The sequence below is a fragment of the Schistocerca nitens genome, chromosome 4 (assembly GCF_023898315.1).
Source record: "Schistocerca nitens isolate TAMUIC-IGC-003100 chromosome 4, iqSchNite1.1, whole genome shotgun sequence".
Taxonomy (NCBI): domain Eukaryota; kingdom Metazoa; phylum Arthropoda; class Insecta; order Orthoptera; family Acrididae; genus Schistocerca; species Schistocerca nitens.
Window position 1 is genome coordinate 903,546,260 of NC_064617.1, and position 16,314 is coordinate 903,562,573.

A 16,314-nucleotide genomic window follows, 5' to 3' on the forward strand; every position below is an offset into this window, starting at 1 on the left:
TATGACCACCGGCTTAATAGCTTATTTGTCCATCTTTGACGAAATGCATCACTGATTCTGCATATCAGGGACCCAACAGGGTGTTGGTAGGTTTGTGGAGGTATGTGGCATTAGTTGTACGAACAGGTTATGTAGTTGGGGTGAATAACGGGCTGCAGTGATGGTGCCTGACAGTGACCCAGACAGGTTTCATGGGATTTACATCAGGTGAATTTGTTTGCTGAGATATTTTTTTATTTTATTTTATTTTATTTATTTATTTATTGTTCCATGGGACCACATTTAGGAGAAGTCTCCATGGTCATGGAACGAGTCAATACATGAAATTATAACACGATTGTAGAAACAGATGAAATGAAATATAAGAAACATATTCAGGCGACAAGTCGTTAGTTTAAATAAAGAAAATCAAGAATGTAACACTGGAATTTGCTTAATTTTTTAGCTCTTCCAGGAGCTCCTCGACAGAATAGAAGGAGTGAGCCATGAGGAAACTCTTCAGTTTAGACTTAAAAGTGCTTGGGCTACTGCTAAGGTTTTTGAGTTCTTGTGGTAGCTTATTGAAAATGGATGCAGCAGAATAGTGCACTCCTTTCTGCACAAGAGTCAAGGAAGTGCATTCCACATGCAGATTTGATTTCTCCTAGTATTAACTGAGTGAAAGCTGCTAACTCTTGGGAATAAGCTAATATTGCTAACAACAAACGACATTAAAGAAAATACATACTGTGAGGGCAATGTCAAAATTCCCAGACTATTGAATAGGGGTCGACAAGAGGTTTTCGAACTTACACCATACATAGCTCGAACAGCCCGTTTTTGAGCCAAAAATACCCTTTTTGAATCAGAAGAATTACCCCAAAAAAATAATACCATATGACATAAGCGTATGAAAATATGCGAAGTATACTACTTTTCGTGTTGAAATGTCACTTATTTCAGATACTGTTCTAATGGTAAATAAAGCGGCATTTAGTTTCTGAACAAGATCCTGAACATTGGCTTTCCACAACAGCTTACTATCTATCCATACGCCTAGGAACTTGAACTGTTCCGTCTCGCTTATAACATGCCCATTCTGTCTGATTAAAATGTCAGTTCTTGTTGAATTGTGAGTTAGAAACTGTAAAAACTGAGTCTTACTGTGATTTAGCATCAAATTATTTTCCACAAGCCACGAACTTATATCATGAACTACATTATTTGATAATGTTTCAATATTACACGCAAGATCCTTCACTACCAAGGTGGTGTCATCAGCAAACAGAAATATTTTTGAATCACCTGTAATACTAGAAGGCATATCATTTATATAAATAAGAAACAGCAGTGGCCCCAGCACTGACCCTTGGGGAACGCCCCATTTAACAGTGCCCCATTGGGACTGAACATCATTACCACTCTCAATATTGCGGAGGATTACCTTCTGCTTTCTGTTCTTAAAGTAGGAGGCGAACCAATTGTAAGCTACTCCCCTTACTCCATAATGTTCCAACTTCTGCAGTAATATTTTGTGGTCAACACAGTCAAAAGCCTTCGTTAAATCAAAGAAAACACCTAACGTTCGCAACCTTTTATTTAATCCGTCCAAAACCTCACAGAGAAAAGAGACTATAGCATTTTCAGTTGTTAAGCCATTTCTAAAACCAAACTGTACATTTGACAGCAAATTATGTGAATTTAAATGCTGCAGTAACCTTGTATATACAACCCTCTCGATAACTTTAGCAAACACCGATGGCATAGAAATAGGTCTATAATTGTCAACATTATCCCTGTCTCCCTTTTTATAAAGTGGCTTCACTACCGAGTACTTTAATCGGTCAGGAAACCGACCACTCCTAAAGGAAAAGTTACAGATATGGCTAAGTACTGAGCTAACATATGTGGAACAATACTTCAGTATTCTGCTAGATACCCCATCATATCCATGAGAGTTCTTGGTCTTTAGTGATTTAATTATTAACTCAATCTCCCTCTTGTCAGTATCATGGAGGAGCATTTCAGGTAACAGTCTCGGAACACTTTTTTCTAAGAGCGCTATATGATTCCCTGTTGGGACTAGGTTTCTATTTAGTTCACCTGCTATATTCAGAAAGTGATTATTAAGTACTGTACATATATGCGACTTATCAGTAACACGGACATCCCCACTACGCACTGATTCTATATTCTCGATCTGTCTCTGCAGACCAGCCACTTCCTTTACGATTGACCATATGGTTTTAATTTTATCCTGAGACTTAGCTATTCTATCTGCATACCACATACTTTTTGACTTCCTAATAACATTTTTAAGCACCTTACAATACTGTTTGTAATGGGCTGCTGCATTTAGATTTTGACTGTTTCTAACGTTTTGATATAATTGCCACTTTTTTCTACAAGATATTCTTATCCCTTTAGTGAGCCACCCAGGCTGCCAGTTTGTGCTAGTACCCTGTTTTGAACGTTCTAACGGAAAGCAACTTTCAAAGAGCACGAGAAAAGTCTTGAGGAAAGCATTATATTTATCGTCTACTGTATCAGCACTATAAACATCTTGCCACTCTTGTTCCTTGATAAGGTTTACAAAAGTCTGTACAGCAACTGGATCAGCTTTCCTAAAAAGTTGGTAACTATATTTAACATGTGTTGCAGCACAAAAATCTTTTAGACTTAAAATTTGTGCATCATGATCTGAAAGGCCATTCACCTTTTTGCTAACAGAATGCCCTTCTAATAATGACGAATGAACAAAAATATTGTCTATGGTTGTTCTACTGTTCCATTGCACTCTCGTTGGAAAGAATACGGTTTGCATAAGATTATATGAATTAAGGAGGTCTACCAGCATCCTTTTCCTTGCACAATCACTTATACAATTAATATTGAAGTCACCACATATAACTAACTTTTTGTATTTCCTATAAAGTGAACCAAGAACCTCCTCTAGCTTTAGCAAAAATGTTGTGAAATCGGAGTCTGGGGATCTATAAATAACAACAGTAAGAAGTTTAGCTCCACTAAATTTAACCACACCTGCACAACATTCAAACACCTTTTCAGTGCAGTACTTTGAAACATCAATTGACTCAAATGGGATACCGTTTTTCACATACATAGCTACTCCCCCACACCGCAAAGAGCTCCTAGAAAAGCTGCCAGCCAACCTGGATCCTGGTAAAGGAAGCCTCTGAATTATCTCCTTATTTAATAAGTGTTCAGATATACCAATAATTTCAGAGTCAACATCTATAAGCAGTTCACTAACTTTATCTCTAATACCTTTTATATTTTGATGAAATATACTAATTCCCTCATTAATCGGATACCCAAGCTTTGTAGAAAGTGGTTTCTTTGTTAGAGAGACTTCCCTTAAGCAGGAATACCTATCAGCTGACTTCAATCTAAAAAAGGTACAGCTCTAACACCCACAACTACCAGAATTTTCCCATGAGTGGTCCCACCACCCCCACCTATGCTGTCACCTATAAGTTTTGCCAACCTCCCCTTCCCATACCTGTTGAGGTGCAGGCCATGTCTAGTGAAACCAGTCCTGCTGATAGACTCCACCGACACCACTGAAATGTGACTCATGCCTTCTGTCATCAGCGCACCCCCAAGTCTCATGTTATTACGCCTGACGGCTGTATTAAGATGAGGCCGATCGTGACACTGAAACAGTTCCACGAAATGCACATTCGTGTTGCCAGTCTGAGTGGCTATCTTTTCCAGGCCACCATCTATGTCATACTCCCCATCCCTATCAATACTATTACCAGCCCCACCCACAATCACTACCTGATCCTCTTTAGTAAAATCCCTACATAACCCCCCTATGTTAAAAGCCACCTGAGCCAATCCTGCATTAGGCTTCACAATGCTGGTGACCTGGTACTCGCTCCCCAAAACTTCCTGCAACTGCTGGCCTACACCTCTACCATGAGAACTACCTAACAGCAGAACCTTCTTCTTTCTCTTAGACTTTGCAACTGTCCTAGCCACCGTAACTGCTGAGGTCTGCTGCATACTTCCTACATCTACTAGAGATTCCTCTCCACTAGACTCTGACAGTTGGTCATATCTATTACAAACACCAATAGTAAAACTATCTGAAAATCTCCTTCTCCTAGCAGATCTCTTGTCAACAGCCAGCTCCCATTCCCCAATCCCCTTCTCCCTCCTCATCCTATCTAGCTCCTCCTGTGCGTTTTTCAACTGCACCTGAAGGGCACAGATCTTACGCTCCTGCTCCTCTATCAACTCTCTTGCTACATAACCTGCAGTTCCAGGAGAGGATCTCACCAGAATGCCCACTGGCTTCCCCACTGCATTCCCCCCAGTGAAAATACTTCGAACAAGTCTCACACTGCAATCCACTGCTCACGAACCTATGGCAAAGCCCACACTTCTCACTCATGGTAAAATTGTACAATTATTGAAACAAGAAAACAACTTTATCTAAGTTCCGCTACTACAATAAGAAGATGTTAAAAACTGACTACAATAATCACAAACTTGCTCTACAAGGGAAGTAACTACTATTATTGACAGTATTAATCAACAACAAATGAGAATATAACAAAATACTAACACAGAAAGAAAATCAAACGTCTAATGACAGTAACGAAACTGAAAGTAGTTCGCAAAAATTTCTTCTGAAGTTATTTCACCGGAAAACACCAAGAACACCGGTTGAAGACTACTAAAGTTCCTAAATAGACTATTATACACAAACAATTAATTAGTACTTAGCTTTCGATGCGCCGCTACAGCTGCAACTGGTCAGCGCGGAATGTAAACACGGGTAAGAGGTTAAGTTGCTCGATACGAAACACTCACAAATATCAGGCCACAACACAAGAAATGCAGAGGTGAATGAAGAAACCACTAATAAGTCACTTATATAGTAAATATTATCACAAAAACAGTTAAAATATATATCTGAAACCTAAAAATAGATGAAAACTTAGAGAGCGATCTCACATGCAGTCACGCGCTTATGACGTCACACCCCTTAAAACCTTTCACTTGGCAGACCAACACCTTTTCCATTCCGCTACCTCAGCTCATCATAGCAACATGAGTTCACTATATGGCTTCTTAATCTAATGTAGCACAGTTCTGGCTCTGAGACATGGACAGTTAAACTGCTGAAAGAGATGTCGCCATCGGCGAAATCATCAAGCTTGAAGGGATGTAGGTGGTTCGTAGCTGTCAGCCTGTCTTAGATTACTACCACAGGTCCCATGGAAGTGCAGGATAATGTCTCCCATAGCATAATACTACTCCCACCAGCTTGCTTCCTTGGCATGCTGCACATTTTGAGGCATTGACGACATTTGTGGAGGCGACCATCGACCTTGTTAGCAAAAATACTGACACATTTTCATTGATTAACAGTCAAATCCTGATGGTCCTGTGCCCACTGCAATCGTAATTGATGATGATGTGGGTCAACATGTGAACACTTAGAGATGGTCTGCTGTAGAGCTCCATGTTCAAAAATGTACAATGAACAATGTGCTCCGAAACACTAGCATTGTACCCTGTGGCATCTCTGCTGAAAGATCACCATCTGTCCTACTTTACAGAGCAGACAAGTCTCTGTACCCCACATTCTGTGAAGAGTTGTAGACATCCAACTATTTACCACCTAGTGATGGCTTCACTGATCTTCTACCTCATTATGCAGATGCTCAGGACAGTAGCACATGAACATTTAACCAGATTCACTGTTTTCGAGGTACTCATTCACAGGCTCTGCGTAATACTACTACTCCCTTTGTTAAAAGTCACTTATCTGAGTTGATTTCCCAGTTTGCAGCCCATATTTGTGGTAAGGTGATTCCCCTGCCCTTGTCTGCTCTGCTGATATCCTTTTGCTACTGCATCATCCAACATCGCGGTGGGCAGTGGTCATAATGTTTCGGCTTATCAATGTATATATAGCTGTTCTTTGTGTAGAGTATATGAAATTGTTTGTTTCATTTGGTATTTTTCTTTCATTTTTTTTGTAGAGGGCGAAGCACACCACCTCATGACCTGAAAACTTTCTCTTTACCATCCCAAAGTCCTGTGCGACTCCGCTCATCGGTAAGTTTGCTGTGTTAGCTATAAGCTGGATAAATAACCATTTATCGTAGATACAAGAGATTAGAATAGTAAGTTAATATTCAATTGTGTGGTAATAGAGTTTTTTTCGCAGGAGAGAGTTTAGTAATGCACAGAATTTTTTGTTCTTGGCTGTGTGCACTGGTATGAGAGTCCTGTACAATACATTGTACCTACTGGAAAATGAAAAATAGATACCCTGCTGCAGTGATCTGATACAAATAAATTATTGATGTACTGCACACGTTGCACACTGTGTGTGGTCATGCACCTACAGACAGGTTGCTCTGCACAGCAATTTCAGTGTTTGGTATAGTGTTTCGTAGCTACAATGCAGTCCTGGGATTGTGCGTAGGGACGGTCAGTCATAAATGTGTCTAATTAGTCATATTTGAAGATGATGCTTTTTCATTGCTTCCACATGTTGCCGTAAACAAAGGATGTTGCCAGTAATGCAGATTGAATAAGATGTTGTTGTGTTCTTCAGTCCAAAGACTGGTTTGATGCAAATCTTCGTGCTTCGCTATCCGTACAAGCTTCTTCATCTCTGAGTAACTATTGTGATCTACATCTTTCTGAATCTGCTAACTGTATTCATCTCTTGGTTTCACTCTATAACTTTTACCCCCCACACATCCCTCAAGCATTAAATTGGTGATCCCTCGATGCCTCAGAATGTGTCCTACCAAACGATCTCTCCTTCTAGTCAGGTTGTGCCACAAATTTCTTTTCTCGCCAATTCTGTTCAGTGCTTCCTCATTAGTTACGTGATCTACCGACCTAATCTTCAGCATTCTCCTGTAACTTCACATTTCAGAAGCTTATATTCTCGTTTCGTGCTACATTCCATACAAATACTTTCAGAAAAGACTTCCTGGCACTCAAAACTGTACTCGATGTTAACAAATTTCTTCTCTTCAGAAACATTTTTCTTGCCATTGCCAGTCTACGTTTTATGTCCTTCCTATTTCAACCATTGTCAGTTGTTTTGCTGCCAAAATAGCAAAACTTGAAGTGTCTCATTTCCTACTCTAATTTCCTCAGCATCACCTGATTTAATTTACATTCCATTATCCTCATTGTGCTTTTCTTGATGTTCATATTATCGTCCTCTCAAGACACTGTCCATTCTGTTCAGCTGCTCTTCCAAGTCCTTTCCTGTCTCTGTCAGAATTATAGTGTCATTGGCAAACCTCAAAGTTTTTGTTTCTTGTGCCTGGACTTCAATTCCTACTCCAAATTTTTCTTTTGTTCCCTTCACTGCTTCGTCAATACACAGATTTAATAATGTCAGGGATAGGCAACAACCCTGTCTCACTCATAGCCTTTCATTCCCTGCGTTTTACCCCTGCCATCTTTGGAATTTGAAAGACTATTCCAGTCAACAGTGCCAAAAGCTCTCCCTAAGTTCACAAATGCTATAAATGTAGGTTTGCCTTTCCTTAACTTATCTGCTATGAAAAGCCATAGGTCAGTATTGGCTCATGTGTTCCTGCATTTCTCTGAAATCCAAAGTGATCTTCCCCAAGGTTGGCTTCTACCAGTTTTTCCATTCTTATGCTACCATCACTTGTTAAACTGATAGTTTGGTGATTTTCACACCTGTCAGCCCCTGCTTTCTTTGGGATTGTAATCATATTCTTCTTGAAGTCTGTGGTATTTTGCCTGTGTCACACATCTTGCTTACCAGATGGTGTTTTGTCATGGCTGGTACTCCCAGGGTTATCAGTAATTCTGTCTTAATGTTATCTACTCCCAGGGCCTTGTTTTGACATAGGTCTTTCAGTGCTCTGTCAGATTCTTCATGCAGTATCGTGTCTCCCATCTCATCTTCATCTACATCATCTACCATTTCCATAATACTGCCCTCAAATAAATCTCCCTTGTATAGACACTCTACATACTCCTCCCACTTTTCTGCTATCCCTTATTTGGTTAGGATGCTTTCCCTTATTTGGTGAGGACTGGTTTTCCATCTGAACTCCTGACGTTCATACAGGTGGTTAACTTTTCCCCAAAGGTCTCTTTACTTTTACTGTAGGCGGCATCCATCTTTCCCCTAGTGATATATGCTTCTAAATCCATACAGTTGTCCTCACCATTCCTGCTTAGCCATTTTGCACTTGCTGTCAGCCTCATTTTTGAGGTGTTGGTATTCTCTTTTGCCTACTTTATTTAATTCATATATTTTCTCCTTTCATCAATTAAATTCAATATCTCATGCATTACCCAAGGCTTTCTATGAGCCCTAATCTTTTTACCTACATGGATTCTCTGCTGCCTTCACTTTTTCATCTTTTAAAGCTACCCATTCTTCTTCTAATATGTTCCTTTCCCCTGTTCTTGTAAATTGTCCCCTAATTCTCCCTCTGAAAGTCTTAACAGCTTCTGGTTCTTACAGTTTATCAAGGTCCCATCTCCTTAAATTCCTACCTTTTTTTGCAGTTCCTTCAGTTGTAGTGTGCAGTTAATAACCAATGAGTTGTGGTCAGAGACCACATCTGCTCCTGGAAATGTCTTACAATTCAAAATCTGGTTCTGTAATCTCTGTCTTAACCTTATAAAATCAATCTGAAACCTCGTGATGTCTCCAGGTCTCTTCCACATATGCAAGCTTCTGTCATCATTCTTAAACCAAGTGTTAGCATATTATTGAATTATGCTCTGTGCAAAATTCTACCAGGCGGCTTCCTCTTTCATTCATTTTCCCCAATACATAAACATCTACTACTTTTCCTTGTCTTCCTTTTCCTACTATTGAATTCCAGTTCCTCAAGAGTGTTAAATTTTTTTATACAAGGCAGACGGGGAAACTTTCACCTCTGCTGCCGCCGTTGAATCTCCTCCACACGGTAACATCGATGTGATGGTTGAGCAGGTAACTACAATAATTGTTTCTACGGCAGAAAACGTGATCCCTCACTCTTTAGGTGCTGGAGGTGTAAAGCAGTCAACGTGGTGGTCGCTGGAAGTCGCTGAAGCAATTAAGGAGTGTTGGCAAGCTCTACAGCGGCATAAGTGGCACCCTTCCCTGGAGCACCTCATAGCCTTTAAATGGCTCCGTGCCCGCGTTCGCCAACTTCTTATACGACGGAAGCAGGAGTGTTGGGAGAGATATGTATCGACCTTTGGGTGCCATACGTTATCTTCCCAAGTCCAGGGAAACATCAAATAATCTTTTCAGGTACCAGAACCCAACAGGTGTTCCTGGAGTTACCATAAATGGCGTTTTCTCTATCAACGCAAATGTGATTGCAGAGCACTTTGCTTGAGCCTCTGTGTTGGAGAATTACCTCCCAGCCTTTTGCACTCTCAAACAACGGCTGGAAGGGAACATCCTTTCATTCACTATACGCCACAGTGAATCCTATAACGCCCCATTTACAGAGTGGGAGCTCCTCAGTGCCCTTGCACATTGTCCCGACACAGTTCCTGGGCCTGATCGGATCCACAGCCAGATGATTAAGCATCTCTCATCTCACTACAAGTGACATCTCCTCCTCATCTTCAACTGGATCTGGGGTGATGGCATCTGTCCATTGCAGTAGTGGGAGAGCACCATCATTCCGGTGCTCAAACCCGGTAAAAACCCACTTCATGTGGATAGCTATCAGCCCATCTGCCTCACCAACGTTGTTTGTAAGCTGCTGGAATGTATGGTATGTTGGCAGTTGGGTTGGGTCCTGGAGTCACCTGGCCTACTGGCCCCATGTCAGGGCGGCTTCCGCCAGGGTCACTCTACCACTGATTATCTTGAATCCCTCGAGTCTGCCATTCAAAGAGCCTATTCCGAATGGCAACACCTGGTTGCTGTCTTTTTTGACTTACGTAAAGCATGTGACATGACCTGGCAAAATGATATCGTTGTCACATTGTGCAAGTGGGGTCTCCGGGGTCTGCTCCCGATTTTTATCCAAAACTTCCTTTCGCTCCATACTTTCCATGTCCAAGTTGGTGCCTCCCATAGTTCCATCCATATCAAAGAGAATGGAGACCTGCAGGGCTCTATCTTGAGTGTCTTTCTATTTTTAGTGGCCACTAATGGTCTAGCAGTAGCATTCAGGCCCTCTGTCTCACCTTCTCTGTATGCAGACGACTTTTGCATTTCGTACTGCTGCTCCAGTACTGGTGTTGCTGAGCGTTACCTACAGGGAGCCATCCACAAGGCGCAGTCATGGGCTCTAGCCCACGGCTTCCAGCTTTCTGCCGCTAAGTCATGTGTTATGCAATTCTGTCAGCATTGTACTGTTCGTCTGGAACCAGAACTTTACCTTAATGACGATTCGCTCACTGTAGTGGAGACCTATCGATTCTTAGGACTGGTTTTCGACGCTTGATTGACTTGGCTTCCTTATCTTCATCAGCTTAAGCAGAAGTGCTGGCAGCACCTCAATGCCCTCCGTTGCCTGAGCAACACCAATTGGGGTGCAGATCACTCTACACTACTGCGGCTCTACAGAGCCCTTGTCCAATCCCGAATCGACTATGGGAGTGTGGTTTATGGTTTGGCAGCACCCTCAGCATTGCATTTACTTGACCCTGTGCACCACTGCAGGGTTGGACTAGTGACAGGAGCTTTTAGGACAAGTCCGGTCACCAGCGTACTGGTGGAGGCTGGGGTCCCTCCACTGCAGATCAGATGTGCGCAACTGCTTGCCAGTTATGCAGCACAAATTCATAGTTCCCCTATGCATCCAAATTACCGTCTCCTTTTCCTGCCCGCAGCAGTCCATCTCCCGCATCGGTGGCCCAGTTTGGGGCTAACGATTGTGGTTCGCGTGTGCTCTCTTCTCTTCAAACTGGAGTCCTTCCCTTTACCACCCTCTACTTGCGGTCCATTCACATACGCCTCAGCCGCAGCTTTGTCTGGACCTTTCACATGCCCCTAAGGACTCCCATTAACCCTACAGCTCTCTGCTGTCACTTCCTCTCTATTCTTGACGTGTGCTGGGGCTCTGAATTGGTTTACACCGACGGCTCGATGGCTGATCGTCACATTGGCTTTGCCTACGTTCACGGTGGCCATATTGAACAGCATTTCACTGCAGAGCTGGTGGCCATTTCTTGTGCACTTCAGTATCTCCGTTCATGCCCTGGGGAGTCTTTTTCTTTTATGCACTGTCTTCTTCAGCAGTCTGAAAACTATCAACCAGTGCTACCCTCGTCACACTTCTTTGGCATCCATCCAGGAGTCTATCTATGCCCCGGAATGCTTCAGTCGTCCAGTGGTATTCATCTGGAATCCTGGTCACATCAGAATCCCAGGAGATGAACTTGCTGACAGGCTGGCCAAACAGGTTCAAATGGCTCTGAGCACTATGGGACTCAACTGCTGTGGTCATCAGTCCCCTAGAACTTAGAACTACTTAAACCTAACTAACCTAAGGACATCACACACATCCATGCCCGAGGCAGGATTCGAACCTGCGACCGTAGCAGTCGCACAGTTCCGGACTGCGCGCCTAGAACCGCGAGACCACCGCGGCCGTGGCCAAACAGGCTGCACGGAAACCACTTCTGGAGATGGACATCCCTGCAACTGACCTTCATTCGTTATTACGCCGCAAGGTTTCTCAGCTTTGGGAGACAGAAAGCAAAATCTCAGTACGCACAATAAACTGTGAGCCATTAAGGGGACCACAAATATGTGGAAGTCCTCGATGAGGGCCTCTCGCAGGGACTCCGTGGTTCTCTGCTGGCTCCGCATTGGCCATGGCTGGGTGAACCACGGCTACCTCCTGTGCCGTGAAGACCCACTTCAGTGTCAGTGCGGCGTCTGGTTGACAGTGGCCCATATTCTTCTGCCTTTCCTTCTTTGGCTGCCCTGTGACTTCATCTTCGGTTGCCGGCTCATTATCATTGATTTTAGCAGACACCTCATTGGCTGGTTTGGTTTTACATTTCATGCGTGATGGTGGGTTTTACCATTTGATCTGAGCTCTAGCGTGTGTTGTTTGTCCCTCTGTGCCCTCCACCCTAGTGCTTTTAGGGTGGAGGTCTTAATGTGTTGCATGTTGGCTGGCTTTTCCTTTTTATTTTCGTGGCCGGCCAGCCCCTGTAATCTGCTTCCTTGTTTTACTCTCCTCTAACTGTTTCTTGCATCTCTCTGTTGTTTTCTTATCTTTTGTTCCTTTTAGTGTTCATTGCATTTCCTTCGTTCTTGTGGTCTTTCCTTTCTTTCTGTTTAGTGTTATATGTCTTGTCTGTTTTATTCTCACACTTGTTTCGTTGTTTTATTGGGAACAAGGGACCGATGACCTCGTAGGTTGGTCTCTTGCTGTTCATATACCTTATCCGCGTTCCTATTTTTTTATTCGTTGTTAAAACTACTGCTGCATTACCCCTGTCCGATTTTGTATTTATATTTGTTCCTCCTGCCACCGAACTTTATTAACTTCCACTGTATCTAACTTTAACCTATCCACTTCTCTAACCTACATGCCCAATTAAGGGATCTGACATTCCATACTCCGGTCCATAGAATCCAGTTTTGTTTCTCCTGATAATGACATCCTCCTGAGTAGTCATTGCCCAAAGATCCAAAAGGGGCACTATTTTACCTCCAGAATATTTTTACGCAAGAGGATGCCGTACAATAGAGCTGCATGCCCTTGGGAAAAATTACGGCTGTAGTTTCTCCTTGCTTTCAGCCATTCTCAGTGCAGCACAGCAAGGCCGTTTTGGTTGATGTTACAGGGCCAGATCAGTCAATCATCCAGACTGTTGCCTTGCAGCTACTGAAAAGTCTGCTGCCCCTCTTCAGGAACCACACTGTTGTCTGGCATCTCAACAGATGCCCCTCCGTTGTGGTTGCACTTGGGGTATGGCTATCTGTATCACCGAGCCATGCAAGATATCTTTTGATTTTTCATCCTGCTTGATAGGGGACAAGTAAGGCGATAAAAAATCGAATTTCTGATTTAGAGTGATAATTAATTTTGTTATTATTTTCGCTCAGAGAAAAATATTGTACTATTTCAGTATACTCTGACAGCTTATTAGTTATACGGGCCAAGTTCAACACACTGTCTTAAATCAATGGGGAGTATCATTTCGCATACAGTTGTCAACAGACAGATTATTGCCTTTTATAGGGATGATAACTATGAAATGGCAACAGGGCACAAGTAAAGTTTAAATCTGTTTTAAAGGTAGCTTATACAGTTTTAAATTTCAAAAACTGTCTTATTTTTTAAAATACAGTATGGTTACTGTGAAGTGATCTTGTATCGCTGTCAGGCTTCAAGGTTTTTCTGTGTAGAGGCCTGTACTGACTCACTTGGCCATTCAAAATCATTCACAAACTTCCCCGCAGTTTCATCCTAATTCACTGTGATATTTCATCACTAACGACGTCAGCTTCGATTAAGCAGTGATTGGTGTGCCTTGTGTTACTATTGATTGATGCTATGAAGAACTGCTATCATAAAATTGATGCAACCTGTCACTAGTTTTCTTGTTGTTCCTCATTGTCAATCAGCTATCTGAGGGGGCTTTCATCCATATAGCAATCAGTCTTGGCAACTGATTTAGTTCCAGTTATCATTTTTCACAAGCATGTTCTGTACATTCATTTAAAATTTGAAATCATATCTCATTCCAGTTCCTTAACTAATTGCCACTTGAATTACCAGGATCTGCATCTCTTCAGAAATATTTCATAATGGAACATTGCTTGTAAAATAAGAAAATTCTAATCGAATCTACTTGTGTAACCAAAATGCCATAATTAAAAAATACAAATGTTGAATGCAATAGTTTATTCATCACTTGTATTTTATGGATCATATCACATAGATGTTTTTGGAATAATTTTTAATGCTTTTTGAATGTACTTTTCAACACCAGGTGTAGTGTCTTTCATAAAATATTAAGTTGTCAGCAACTGAGGTACTAATTATTATTGTATTTTTCTAGGGGAAACAGATAGTTCAAAGTTTTAAGAAAAACACACCTAGGTTAAGACATTGTAATTATATCTCTCCTGCTGATGATGTATTTTGGTGTAGTTGTTACACACACACACGCGCGCACACAAAACTTGGGCTTCTAAAGCAGCAGGCTTTTGTGCAGCCATTTACATTTGGTTGTTGTTGTTATTTTAATCTGTTGCTAATGTGAGTGCATCGGTTGTGTGTGTCCTCTTTACAGCAATTTTTTTCCCTTTAGATTGTCCAATAACAATTTTCCATTGATTGCCCCTTACATCTTTCACAGGATCGTCACTGTACGCCTTCTCCTGGAGATGCCGACAACGTCTCAGTTGCTCAGTCTGAAGGTAAAACCAATTCTCTTGTGAAATGTCTTACTACTGTTGCAATGCTTAGGAATGTGTTAGTCTGTGCATACTATCAATGAGCTTTTGACCTTTGAGTTTATGTTGGCACCCATATATTTTGTGGTGACGGCAAAAAAAAGAGCTACATGTTCTTGGTTGAGTGACTGTCACAGAAATTGTTCTCTTATCACAGTAACTATGCTCAGAAGTGTACATATTACATCACAGGTGGCTCCTTTGGATCTCTCTGTGATGTGGAAAGAAGTCAGACAGATGAATTCAATTTAATTTAAATGCTGTACTATGAAAAATTATTGTATTACAGTGCTAATTATAAAATAACCTAAAAATGTACAAGCAAGAGTTCCTATGAAGAAACTCCACCATGGAATAAAAGGAACTGCTGAAAAGAATGTTCTTATATAACCATGTGCCCTGGCAGGTTTTTCAATACACGTGTACCCACATTTCTGAGTCACTTGGGTCCTCAAAGTCTTTGGAGACATTGTTTTTGCCCTTAAAGCTATATTCACACTTTTTACTAATTTTTAAGGAAAGGAAAATATTAGTAAAGAGTGGAGGTTAATAAATATAAATATTTTGCTGTAGGTGTCAAAATGCAAATTTTTTCAAGAAATCTCTGTGGTACGTTTTAATACCAAATGTAATTCTTACAGCACACTCCTGTATTCTTAAAATACAGTATCTGGATTTTCAGTTTACCAGAAAAATGATCCTGTAACTCATGAGTGAATGGAAGTAGGCAATAAAAAATAATTCCTTCATTTTCAAATCACCTATAGTAGTAATGGTGAGTACTGCAAACATGGCTGAAATTAGGTAATTAATTCTAAGCTGTGGGTTTTCCCATTAAGGTTGTGATACATATCTAGTATGAAAAACTTTTGTCTACATATCGTATTTCATTGTTTTAGACGACAACTTCTGTGCTTGTAGCATTCTATGAACTGTGTGTAATGAGTCTTGTCAAAATTGAGTGATGACCTATGTGCGTTGAACCATCTGTTAATGATTTCAAATTTTTCATTATGTGCATTTCCAATAAGGGGACTGGTACTTCTTTGTATTGCTATACTTCTATCTGCAAAAGGAAAGAAATTCCATGTTCTGAAGCTACAGTTGGGAGGCCATTTGTGTATCTTAAAAACCACAGAGGATCCAAAATAGAGCCATGTGGTACATCGTGGCTGATTACTTCAGATTTTGAATGCCTGTTGTTTACCAATCGACTTGGAACTGATATACTTTGCTTTCTGACAGTCACTTGTTATATAAAGTATGAATTTGTTGTCTGTTATTCCGTAATATTTTAATGTTTCCTTGTTAGCATGACTCACACAATTAATCAAGTCACAAAATAATGCTCGGAGCTATAACTTCTGGTTTGTTGACTCTAATATATCATCTGTCAGTTGACTGTCATTTTTGAAACCCAAACTGCTCGTTACTGGCACTATTGAGTGTTTATAAAATCTATTGTACAGGATTTTCTCAAAAATTTTTCAGAAGCTGACAGTAATGAGATGGATGACTAATTTACTGAGTAATATTTTCTCCTTTTTTGTGAAATGTTTGACAATAGCATGTTAAATTCAGTGTGGAAAAGTACCACTGTGGAAAGATAAGTTACTTAAGTAACCCATAATATTAGAAATTTAGCTGAGCAACATATTACTATACTATTGATTTCATCATGATACCGTGAATGTTTAAGGAGAGCCAGAGGTGGTCAAATCAAAAAAATTAGGTTTTTTTTTTTTTTTTTTTTTCCCTCTACCGAAAATTAATTGGAACATTCTTCTTTAATGTAAACTTTGAATTATTGTTCTACTCGCCCTAGAAGTGGAGTTATTACCATTTTCCCCCACGCCTGCAGAGGAAATGGGCGGCCGCTGAATGCATCTAACACCCTCTCGTGA

At 40.9% G+C, this 16,314-nt stretch overlaps 1 protein-coding gene across 1 annotated transcript in view; it reads left to right on the forward strand.

Annotated features, from left to right (window-relative positions):
* The window catches only part of LOC126253461 (protein ELYS), a 346,049-nt gene that overhangs the window by 281,830 nt on the left and 47,905 nt on the right, over window positions 1–16,314 (forward strand). Inside the window, exons 28-29 of the mRNA XM_049954815.1 lie at window positions 6,003–6,078; window positions 14,314–14,374. Of these exons, the coding sequence (XP_049810772.1) occupies window positions 6,003–6,078; window positions 14,314–14,374 (137 nt within the window). The remainder of the gene's footprint in view (window positions 1–6,002; window positions 6,079–14,313; window positions 14,375–16,314) is intronic.